The sequence below is a fragment of the Phacochoerus africanus genome, chromosome 2 (genome assembly GCF_016906955.1).
Source record: "Phacochoerus africanus isolate WHEZ1 chromosome 2, ROS_Pafr_v1, whole genome shotgun sequence".
Taxonomy (NCBI): Eukaryota; Metazoa; Chordata; class Mammalia; order Artiodactyla; family Suidae; genus Phacochoerus; species Phacochoerus africanus.
Window position 1 is genome coordinate 269,465,830 of NC_062545.1, and position 12,734 is coordinate 269,478,563.

The 12,734-nt window shown below is 46.0% G+C and overlaps 1 protein-coding gene across 1 annotated transcript in view; it reads right to left on the reverse strand.

The window, feature by feature from the left end:
- SCAI (suppressor of cancer cell invasion) overlaps positions 1-12,306 on the reverse strand; it is a 151,502-nt gene extending 139,196 nt beyond the window's left edge. Inside the window, exons 1-2 of the mRNA XM_047768385.1 lie at positions 12,177-12,306; positions 11,414-11,458 (exon numbers count right to left, since the gene is read on the reverse strand). Coding sequence (XP_047624341.1) covers positions 11,414-11,458; positions 12,177-12,229 — 98 coding nt within the window. The 5' untranslated portion in view covers positions 12,230-12,306. The remainder of the gene's footprint in view (positions 1-11,413; positions 11,459-12,176) is intronic.
- Between the last annotated feature and the right edge of the window lie 428 nt (positions 12,307-12,734).

Below are 12,734 nucleotides of genomic sequence, written 5' to 3' on the forward strand. Positions count from 1 at the left end.
GCCATCAGTCTACACCAGGGCTACAGCAACTCGGGATCCGAGCCGCATCTGCCACCTACACCACAGCTCACAGCAATACCAGATCCTTAACCCACTGAGCGAGGCCAGGGATCGAACCCGCAACCTCATGGCTCCTAGTCGGATTTGTTAACCACTGAGCCACGACGGGAACTCCTGGATCGTGATTTGAACAGATTTTTTTTTTTTTGACCACACTTACAAGATGTGGAAGTTACCAGGCCAGGGACTAAACCTGCACCACTGTAGTGACCCAAGCCACTGCAATGACAGTCTTTAACCTATTGCACCACAAGAGAACTCTTGAACAGATGTTTTGTAAATGACTAGTCAACTGTGGACATCTGAACCCTGATGAGATATTTAATGATATTAAGGAGATACTGCCAATTTTCAAGTTATTATTAATGGAACTGTGGTTGTGTGCAAGTAAAAGACTCCTTATCTTGTATCTGGATCTCAATTAAATGTGTTCCCATCCAACCGATTATTCAAGCTAAAAGCTCAAGATAAATGTGAAGACAAGGGAAAGGCAAATCTATAATATTTACAGAGGAATAATACGTATGAAATACATTGCAGGTGGAGTACATGTAGATGAGGTGAGATTGAGCTGATAACTGCTCACGCTGAGTGATGAACAATTTAAGTTCACTGTAGTCCTCTAAGTTTGTCTGATTCGAATTCTTCCATATTAAAAATATACATACATACGGAAAAGGGGATCGAGAGCCTTAGAGGTGAGCTTACCTGCTTAACCTTCTGATGGTTCCTGCCATCCCGTCCCAGGAAGCCCCTGGAATACTAACAAGGACCCCCTGCGTGCTTTCCAACACGGTTGAAAACCACCGTTGAGCCAGTCTGTCTAGCTTTAGTTCTTGAATAAAATATTCCCAGGAAGATGCTGAACACCATGACCATCCACTCTTGGGCCAAAATTCTGGCATTTTGTCCCAGGTTTTCACGCATGCTATAAGAAACAGCGTTACCACTGCCTTTCTGCAGGGATGCTGCTGAGGCAAACACTAGCACAAAGAAACTCTTTTTAAGCAAGAGTACTCTTTTTTTTTTTTGCTTTTTGGGCCGCACTCATGGCATAGGATTCCCACGCTAGGGTCAAATCAGGGCTATAGGTGCCAGCCTGCACCATTAGCCACAGCAATGCGGGATCCGAGCCTCATCTGTGACCTACACCACAGCTCACAGCAATGCCAGATCCCCAACCCACTGCACGAGGACAGAGACCTAATCCGCGACTCATGCCTACTGGATTGGTTTCCACTGCGCCACAGCAGAACTCCAAGCAAGAGCACTCTTAAGAGGGTACACTTTAAGCAACAGGGTTCCAGTGTAGATTAGAAGACCTTCCCCTGGTTTTCTAACTCATAACAACATAACTACCTCCAGAATCTCAGGTTCTCACCAAAGAGTGTACTCTCTGTGTAGAGGTCTGTCTCCCAGAGCCAATCATTACCTGTTTGATGATCACCTACAGAGAGACTGCAATGGACAGATAACACAACAGAGAGAGAACATCCAAGACCAAGCTCTTTGGTCTATTTCCACACCAAGCACTAGAACACTCTAACGCCTTCTGCACATTTCACTCAGCATGGTCTCTCCAGGTTATTTCATTCCTTCCCGTGCCTTGGATCACCAAGTGTTTGCTGATGACTTCTAAATCTGCACCTCAAGCCCCAGTCTCTCCTCTCAGCTCCAGACCCATGTTTTCACCTGCCTGGTGAAGGACAGTTCACCCCCATGCGGTCACAATAAACTCAGACCCTTACCCTTCCAGATTTGCTCTTGTATCTGGATCTCAATTAAATGTGTTCCCATCCAACCTATTATTCAAGCTAAAAGCTCAAGATAAATGTGAAGACAAGGAAAAGGCAAGCCAGAGACTGAAGGAAAATATCTGCAAATCACACCTGATAAAGAATTTGTTTTCAGAATATATATTTAAAAAAAACTCATAAAAAACTATATAAGACAAACAACTGAAAAAAAAAGAACAAAAGATTATAAAAACATAATAATAACACTACATAGGAAGTCCTGTTGTGGCTCAGCGGGTTAATACTCTGACATAGTGTCTGTGAGGATGTGGGTTCAATCCCTTGCCTCGCTCAGCGGGTTAAGGAACCAGTGCTGCTACAAGCTGCGACATAGATCACAGATGCAGCTTGAATCCAGTGTTTCTGGGGCTGTGGCACAGGCAGGCAACTGCAGCTCCAATTTCATACCTAGCCCAGGTACTTCCATGTGTCATAGGAGCAGCCTTAAAAAAAAAAAACACACTACACAGCCCCAAAACAGCAAAAAACAGTGATGGTTTCAAGGGGCTATATATGTGTCAAAATTTATCAAACTGTACACTTTATTTATTTCTTTTGTCTTTTTGGCTTTTCTGGGGCCGCTCCCACGGCATATGGAGGTTCCCAGGCTAGGGGTCGAACGGGAGCTGTAGCCACCAGCCTAGGCCAGAGCCACAGCAACAAGGAATTCGAGCCGAGTCTGCAACCTACACCAGAGCTGACAGCAACACCGGACCCTTAACCCACTGAGCAAGGGCAGGGACCGAACCCGCAACCTCATGGTTCCTAGTCAGATTCGTTAACCACTGCACCACAATGGGAACTCCAAACTGTACACTTTAAATATGTGCTGCTCATTGTATGACGATTTCATACCTCAATATAACTATTAAAAAGAAAAAGAATACCAAATATTGGCAAGGATGTGGAGCAAGTAGAATCCCAGACACTGTGCTAGTGGGAATGCAAAATCATACAGCCACTTTGGAAGACAGTTTGGCAGTTTCTTAAAAAGCTAAATGAGGAGTTCCCATCATGGCTCAGTGGTTAACAAATCCGACTGGGAACCATGAGGTTGCGGGTTCAATCCCTGGCCTCGCTCAGTGGGTTAAGGGTCCGGCATTGCCATGAGCTGTGGTGTAGGTTACAGACGCAGCTCGGGTCCCGTGTTACTGTGGCTGTGGCTGTGGCTGTGGCGTAGGCCAGCAGCTACAGCTCCGATTCGACCCCTAGCCTGGGAACTTCCATATGCCGTGGGTGCGGCCCTAGAAAAGGCAAAAAGACAAAAAAAAAAGCTAAATGCACATTTACTATAAGATCAAGCAAGTCCACTTCCAGGCATTTACTGAAGAGCTATGAAAATATATGTTTGCACAAGGACTTAAATATTCATAACGACTGTATTCAGATGAGCCCCACACTAGAAACAAGTCATATGGCCATCAACTGGTGAACGGGTAAACCCTGCTGAATGGGTAAACAACCCCTGTGGCAAAACCATACAATGAAATGCTATATCAGCAATAAAAAGAAATCAATTACAGTTGCACACAATAACATGGATGACTCTCAAAAGCATTATGCCAAGTGGAAGACGCAACACACAAAAGACTAGATCCTGAACATATGCACTTATACCAAGCTCCAGAAAAGACAAAACTACAGTGAAAGGGGAAAAAAGGCCAGTGGCTGGCAGAACCATGACTGCAAGGGAACAGGAGCACATGGGTGTTTGGGGGGGGCAGGGCAGGCAGGATGGCAATGTTCTATATCGCAAGCGCCGTGAGTGGTTACCTAACTGTGAGCATGTGCCAAAACTCGTCAAACTGTATACTTAAAATTGGCGAATTGTATCATATGTAAATCATGCTATAAAGCTGATGTTTAACAACACTGGAAGGAAAGGCAAAATAAAAATATCTAAACTAAGGGTAGTCACAGTAATTAGTTACTGAGCTCTTAATGTATGTCAGGTAACAGTATCATGTATTTTACATTCATTATTTCAATGAATCCGTTCAACAAGCCATTCACTGGATCATCCAATAAAGAGCTACCGAGCACCTATTATATGTGAGGCCCTGTCTGAAGTGCTGAGAATAGAATAGTAAGGAAAACAGACAAAAATCACTGTACTCATGCAGTTTATATACTACTAGAGGAGAGTGATAATTCAAGATAGATACTCATTACGATCACCTGCATTTGGTAAAACAGCAAATAGGTTCAGAGGTTTGGATACTTTGTACAGGAACCCAAAGCTCGTATTAGGAAGAGATTCAGGAGTGCTCAGCTTCGGCAGCACGGACGATTTGGGCTGGATAATTCGTAGGCTGGGAGGCTATTCTGTATGCAGTGGGTGTTGAGCCGCATTCCTAGACCCCATCTGCTAGATGCCCTCAGTAGTAACAACCAAAAATGTCTCCAGACACTGCCAAATGCCCCCTAGGAGGCAAAACTGCCCCTGGTTAAGAACTACTGCTTAATCTCTAAACTGGTATCACAGCCCACGCGTTTAAAAACATCTTTCTGGAGTTCCTGTCATGGCTCAGCAGTTTTGGGTTTGGTTTTTTTGTCTTTTTGCCTTTTCTAGGGCCGCTCACGCTGCACATGGAGGTTCCCAGGCTAGGGGTCCAGTCGGAGCTGTAACCACCAGCCTACGCCAGAGCCACAGCAACTCGGGATCCGAGCCGTGTCTGTGACCTACACCACAGCTCACAGCAACGCCAGATCGTTAACCCACTGAGCGAGGCCAGGAACCGAACCCGCAACCTCATGGTTCCTAGTCGGATTCATTAACCACTGCGCCACGACAGGAACTCCATGGCTCAGCAGTTAACGAACCCAACTAGGAACCATAAGGACGCAGGTTTGATCCCTGGCCTCAGTGGGTTAAGGATTTGGCGTTGCCACCAGCTGTGGTGTAGGTTGCAGACGTGGCTCAGATCCCGAGTTGCTGTGGCTCTGGCGTAGGCTGACAGCTACAGCTCAGATTAGACCCCTAGCCTGGGGAACCTCCATATGCCAGGGGTGTGACCCTAAAAAGACAAAAATAAATAAATAATTTTTTAAAATTTTTTTAAAAATAAAACAATAAAAATGTCTTCCTTCTCACACTTGACACCAGTCCAATTCGGCTCACCTAAGACCTCCTCATTAATCAGTCTACATCAAGGCTTTACTCTCAGTCATTTCAACAGTCGCCCTACTGCACAAATTAACCTAAACTTTCAGGGCCTTGAGGAAATGTCAGCAGAAACTGCCCTAGCAGTATGAAGAATTACTATGAGATGTTTGTATACCTACAGAGCCAATTACACCGTCTCATTTTGGTGTGTCTGCCTTTCCCACTAACACACAAGCTTTTCCCCAGCAGGGGCGATATCTCATTCTAGTGTATATTCCCAGAACCCAGAACTAGAAACCTTTTAAAGACCTTTTTTTATTATTATTATACAAATGTAATGCAAACACCACAAAAACCACCAAAATATCTGGATCCTTTTGCTTTAAATATATCTCTCTCTCACACACACACACACACACACACACACACACACACGTTAAAAAAAAAAACACAAACCAGGCGTTCCCGTCATGGAGCAGTGGTTAACGAATCCGACTAAGAACCATGAGGTTGTAGGTTCGATCCCTGGCCTTGCTCAGTGGGTTAAGGATCTGGCGTTGCCGTGAACTGTGGTGTAGGTCGCAGACGCGGCTCAGATCCCGAGTTGCTATGGCTGTGGCAAAGGCCAGTGGCTATAGCTCCAATTCGACCCCTAGCCTGAGAACCTCCATATGCCATGGGAGCGGCCCTAGAAAAAGCAAAAAGACAAAAAAAAAAAAACTTACAATAAAGCTTTAATCAATATGAATTCTATCCAAACAAGTGGGTCTTGGTCCTAAATGGATCTGAAAGGATTCTGTAATTCATAACCCAAACTTTATAAATAGATACACTGAAGTCTTCAGTATTTTCCAAAAGCACACAGAGAACAAGTTTCCTATCTTAAACTCCTTTCAGCCTAGTACAGTCTAGTAAAAGGGCATTAAATAATGGACATCATTTTGGACCAAAAAAGCCCATCCCACATTAACTCCCTCTTACCACCAATTCATTTCTCAATTCACATGGTTTTACTGAGCAGCGCCTCAGTATCAAGGGCACAGAGATGAACTCTGGACAAGGAAACAAAAGTTTTAGTGGCAAGGAGCTTGGAGGGAGAGATACAAAGAAACGATAGCACTGGGGTATGAGGTGCTTATCTCAAATTACCTTAGTTTTTCTTAAACTGTCTTATGGTTTGATCTACTAGGAATGTTCTCAGAAGATAACTCAGCCACTAACTACTGTTTATCAAAAAGAATGACTTAAGGAGTTCCCGCAGTGGCACAGCAGGTTAAGTGTCCCGTGTTGTCTCTACAGAGGCACAGGTTCAATCCACAGCCTGGCACAGTGGGTTCAGGATCTGGCTTGCCACAACTGTGGCTCAGATTCAGCCTCAGCCTGGGAACTTCCATGTGCCACAGGTGCCGCCAAAAAAAGAAAAAACAAAAATTAAAAAAAAAGAATGACTTAACAGCAACTATCCTATAATAAAAATCATACTTTTGGCACCTGTTGTCCAAAATGGAATAAGATATATATAGTATGACAGTCAACAACTCTGCACAGCAGACCAACCAAAGGAATACTTAAGGTACACTCGGCAATTAATTCATCAGGAAGTGTTTGCCGGGAAGTTAGATCATTTGATATTGGGAATTTTATGGCCACAGTGTATAACTCATAAAAACAGCTATAAATAATTTCTGGCATCTCTAATCCATCTTTAGAGCTTATCTGGCCATTATTCAATTTTTAGAGCAATCCCAGAACTGTTTTCTTTTAAATTTTTTTTTCTTTTCTTTTTAGGGCTTCACCTGTGATGGAAGTTCCTAGGCTAGGGATTGAATCAGAAATGCAGCTGCCAGCCTATTCACAGCCACAGCAATGCAGGATCGAAGCCACACCTGCAAACTATGCTGCAGCTCTCAGCAACCTGCATCCTTATGGATACACGTTGGTTTCATAACCTGCTGAGCCACAACAGGAACTCCCCAGCATCATTTTCTGAGGAAAATCTTGTTCTTGCCCATAAGATCTCTTAAGAGATGTATGCCAGCTGTCCATTCAGGTCAGAATCCTGACTTGATCCGGGTCTGACTTTACACATGCAGAATATGTGCCCTTATGATTCTTTTTTTTTTTCCTCTTTACAACCACACCCAGGGCATATGGAAGTCACCAGGCCAGGAGTCAAATAGGAGCCACACAAGGCATGCACCAGATTTGGACCACATTTGCAACCTACACCACAGCTTGCAGCAAGGCTGGATCCTTAACCAACTGAGCGAGGCCAGGGATTGAACCCTCATCCTCATAGAGACAATGTTGGGTCCTTAACCTACGGAGCCACAATGGGAACTCCAACCCTCACGATTCTTGACTGAAAACATAAACTCAAAACTCACTGCCGCCTGATGCTTAGCAAAACTTAGTTACAAAAAATAATACTCATGGAACAAATTATTTAAGGACTCATTCAATCCATCAATCAGTCAATTAATCAAATGTTCTCTAAGCGCCAGGCACCATTCTAGGTGCTGGGGATGAAGAGAACCCCTGCAGCTCATTCATTCATCCTTATCTCTGAACCAAGCCAAACCACTACCGAGCAGTATACCTAAACCCAGGTGTTTCAGCTCTTTGGAGAATGTTCACTGGTGTTACCAGAACCTGGACTGAGAAACAAACAAGAAGCAATCTTAGGGAGTTCCTGTCGTGGCTCAGTGGTTAACGAATCCGACTAGGAACCATGAGGTTGCGGGTTCGAGCCCTGCCCTTGCTCAGTGGGTTAACGATCCGGCGTTGCCATGAGCTGTGGTGTAGGTTGCAGACGTGGCTCGGATCCCGAGTTGCTGTGGCTGTGGCGTGGGCTGGCAGCTACAACTCCAATTAGACCCCTAGCCTGGGAACTTCCATATGCCGCAGGAGCGGCCCAAGAAATGGCAAAAAAGACCAAAAAAAAGAAGCAATCTTAGGAGTTCCCGCTGGGGCACGACGGGATCAGAGGCATCTTGGGAGCACTGGGATGGAGGTTCGATTCCCAGCCCAGCACAGTGGATTAAGGGCCTGGCATTGCTGCAACTGTCACAACTGTGGCTCAGATCTGATCCCTGGCCCAGGAACTCCATGCCAAAGGGTGGCCAAAAAAGAAAAAAGACAAAAAGGCAATCTTTAAAAACTCACTACTATATTTACGATTGGGTTAACAAGTCCAGTGAGAGAAATTTTTCTCTAAAAGCCAAAAAAAATGTGCCTCTGTTGAACAACATGTGTTTGATTTTACAGACACCATGAATCTGGAAGTTGAGCTTTCTTTTCTTTTCTTTTTTTTTTATTTTTTGTCTTTTAGGGCCACACCCACAGCATATGGAAGTTCCCAGGCTAGGGGTTGAATTGGAGCTGTAGCTGCTGCCCTAAGCCACAGCCACGCCAGATCCCAGCCACATCTGCAACCTTCACCACAGCTCAAGGCAACACCAGACCCACTAAGCAAGGCCAGGATCAAGCCCCCATCCCCATGGATGCTAGCTGGGTTTATTACCACTAAGCCAAAACAGGAACTCCTCTTTTTTGCTTTTGTTGTAGGAACCTGAAAGCCAAATAGGAAACCTACCTTTAGTAACTATGCAGTACTTTCTAGTCTATATAACTTCACTGCTGACTTAATTTTCTCATTTCTTCTTTGCTTTAATGTATTTATTTTTAATTCTTTATACTACATATGTTTTAAAGAGGTAGGAAATAAAAGGTATTTAGTAAGGGCTTTTTAATCTAAAATTTATCATATACTTTCTATGTGCCAGCACACTATACTAAGCACTTTATGACCCGATAAGGGTTGAACTATTACTATTTCCATTATACAGATGAAGGATCTTGGGCTCAGAGAGGTTTATTAACTTGTACACAATTTCATAACTTGTATTTGACAGACCTAGGACTCAAATTCTGCCCAAACCATTATACTCAGGTGTAACGTAGAGAAGAGGAAAGTGAAGGAGAGAGGAGAAAGTCCACATGGGGAGTTCCCGTCATGGCGCAGCGGAAACAAATCCGACTAGGAACCATGAGGTTGTGGCTTCGATCCCTGGCCTCGATCAGTGCGTTAAGGATCTGGCATTGCTGTGAGCTGTGGTGTAGGCCAGTGGCTACAGCTCCAATTAGACCTCTAGCCTGGGAACCTCTATATGCCACGAGTGCAGCCCTAAAGACAAGAAAAGAAAAAGAAAGAAAGTCCACTTGGAAGATGCGATGTTTGAGGGAAGTCAAAGTGAGAAGCTTGCCAAGGAGCAAGGAGAAAGCATTTCAGAGAGAAAGTGAAATCCTGTGCAAGGACCTAAAGCCAAGAGAGAACACAGGTTCCAGGAACAGCAAACACAACACAGAGTTACATGCAGCCATTAATTCATTGTGAAGGAGCCACGAGAAAATTAATTCATTTAATACTAGACGTTTAGTCGATCCATTATTGAGAATCTCCATGGCCACAATAGTAAACTGTGGCTGGAGAGATAGGAAGAAGTGAAATACAGGCAATCCTTTTTATGATTACGCTAAAAACTCTAAATTATATTCAATCAACAATGGGGAACCACAAAAGGATCTTAAGCTTGAGAATTATAAGATGAGCTTGCACAGCATGGTGAAGCAATGATCTATTCAAGGCGGGGAAACTCAGTCAGGGGGCTACTCCAAAAGACTCCCAAGGTGGGTAATGACAGTTAAGGGCTGTCGAAAAGAAATACAATGCCAGCCATACGTGTCATTTTTGATTTTCTAGTTGCTATGTTAGAAAAAGCAAAAAGCAAAAAGTAAAAATAATGAGTGGTACTTTTATTCAAATATATCTTAAGCTTTAATATTCATGATGCAATTAATATAAAAAGTAGTAAGCAGGAGTTCCCGTCGTGGCGCAGTGGTTAACGAATCCGACTAGGAACCATGAGGTTGCGGGTTCGGTCCCTGCCCTTGCTCAGTGGGTTAATGATCCGGCGTTGCCGTGAGCTGTGGTGTAGGTTGCAGACGCGGCTCGGATCCCACGTTGCTGTGGCTCTGGCGTAGGCCGGTGGCTACAACTCCGATTCAACCCCCAGCCTGGGAACCTCCATGTGCCGCGGGAGTGGCCCAAGAAATAGCAACAACAACAACAACAACAACAAGACCAAAAAAAAAAAGTAGTAAGCAGAAATTTGACATGCATTTTTTTGTACTACTCTGAAATCCGGCGTGTTTTTTAATACCTTGGGCATGCCTCACTTTGGACATTAAATTTTCAGTGGAAAAATCGGAACTGTATTTAGATTTCATAATTCACAGATGGAAAAGCAGATCCACGTTATCCAAGTTGTTCCAGACACCTTAAACATTTCCCAGGATCAGTTTTTAAACTTAAAGTAATTACGACTGATAATATCAAAAATTCAGTTCCTGGGTCATGCGAGCCACATTTTGGAGCATTTGACAACCATATACTGCTACCATACCGGGCAGTGCAGGCCTGAAGAGTGACGAAGGAACTGTGGCTCTTGACGACTTCCACTGTCAGCATTTCCTATCTACCTACTTTTTGCTGCATATAAAGGTCAATAACTCAGCAAGTATTAACTATTACAGTGGTCCTACCGGTCACATCCTCACTACTACAACTTATTTCCTCGAGGCCAATGCCCACATCCGTGAAAAAGGAATCTTTGAATGACCACACAGAACTGCTATGTACTACCTGACACGTGTGCTCAGTACTGTTTGTGGAAGGGGATGTAGGCTCTTCTCTACTCAGGAACAGTGCAGTTGCTGCAGACTGCTTAAGCCCTTTGCTTCTATTTTCCGATGGTTCCATTGTTTATTAGACTCTATGTAGAATGGGGGCAAAAAGCAATAAAGACAACCTATTTTCAATTGTATATTTATTAGGAGTATTATAGGATAATGGTTGAGAGCTTAAGTTCTGGAGTCAGGCTACCAAGATTCAAATCCTGGTTCTATCTTCATGAGATGTGTGTGTGTGTGTGTGATCTTGGGTAAATGCTTGGCCTCTCTTGTGCCTCAGTTCTCTCTTCTGTAAAAAACAGTGACAATCGTACATACTTCCTTGAGGGGATGCTTCGAGGATTACAGAATACAAATAAGCACCCACACTTCGTACCTGGCACATAGTAGATGTTTAATAAACATGAGTTTTTAATGCAAGCTGGTGGAGAAGCTGAAGTTATGGCTAAAGGGAAAAAAACACGAGGTCTTCTCAATTATCTACATCTCTTCCCCACATAGTCTTGGATACCAAAAAAAGTGTACAGGTAGTACTTTGAAGTCCTCAAAAGAGAGAGCTTGCAGAGAGTTATATTCATTAAGAAAGGAGCTAAATAAAAAAACTTCATCTACTGACAGTGTATAATTATGCAGTATAGCATAGGTGCAGTGAAGCAAATGGAAAAACACAGAGCAAAATTAGGAAGGCATTTTGCCTTACCTGCTTTTCCGTTTTCGAGGTGGTTTCTCCACTGTGCCAGTCAGTCTACAGACCAAACAGAGAAGATGGTAACTAAAAGTAACATACGAGGACACATCTGCGGGCCCTACTGTGCCAGTCAAGAACTCAATGCACCACCCTCCAGAACTACAGGCTCGCTAAACCCATACCTGACTTGACAAATGCCTTATGCTCCGCTTCCCCTATTTACCGAGACCAAGCAATCCTGGGATACACTGTTCCCCTAACGTCTGTTTAGCCCAAACCCTGCTTTGCCTCCCGGTCTCTCACTCCATCCTCAGATCCTATTCGTCACAGCCCAGCTCCCCAAAACCATCCACCACCACCCACTCATTGTCTGCCTCATCACCCCCGCAAGCCCCTCGGGCTTCCCCTTTCCCGTGCCCACCCGCTCTCAACCATGCACTGCCCCTCCGAGCCCCGCCCCTCCAGGCCCCGCGCACCCCGCATTCCATGGCCCCTCCGCCGGCTGCGCGCGCCCTGCCCCTCCCGGCCCAGCGCCCCCAGTCTCACCCCTCGGCGCCCCTTCCCTTACACGCCCCTCTCATCCGGCCTAGAAGATGCGATCGCCGCCCAGTCGTTCCGCCGCCCCGAAGCTTCTCCCGAATTCCCCGCAGCCTGAACCCCCCGCCCCTCCAGTCTCGGCGCCCCGAACGCTTCACGGCGCGAGCTGCTGCCCCTGGGCCCGCTCCCGCGCCCCCACCGCATCCCCAACCCCGACCTCCTCCCAGCCCCGCCCCACCTAGGGGCCAGGCGACTCCGCGGCTGCTGGGGCTGCCGGGCTCCTCTGACCATCCGGCTCCTGCTCCGCCGCGGGAGCTGCTCCGGCGGCCGCAGGGCTCGCTCGGGTAGCTGAGGCGGCGGAGGCTGGAGTAGGCGGAGAGGCGGGAGGAGGGCCTCGCGCCTCTGCCAGGCTTGCGGCGGGGCCCGCCTCCTCCGCGCCTCTCCTCGGCTCCCACTGGCTAGAGCCGTAGTGTGGCCGAGAGCCTGGCGGCCGATTGGACGCTGGGGCTGTCACATCCCACCGCCTAGAGTTTGGTTGAGACTGCAGGTGGCGGCGGAGGTGCCTTAGAGACTGCTAGCAGGGCCGGGGAGACCTAAGCGCCACCGTGCGGCCTAAAGTAGAAACTGCACCTCCGGCGCCCAGACACCTGCGGGCAGGTTTTCCTGGCTCAGAGTCCTGCATCCCACACACCTGCTGGCACCCCCTCCACTGCAACCAGGCCAGGACCAACAGCCAAGCGCTGCAATTTCCCAAACGCCTCTGGCAGGTGTGACAATGAGGTGAGTCTCCAAAATG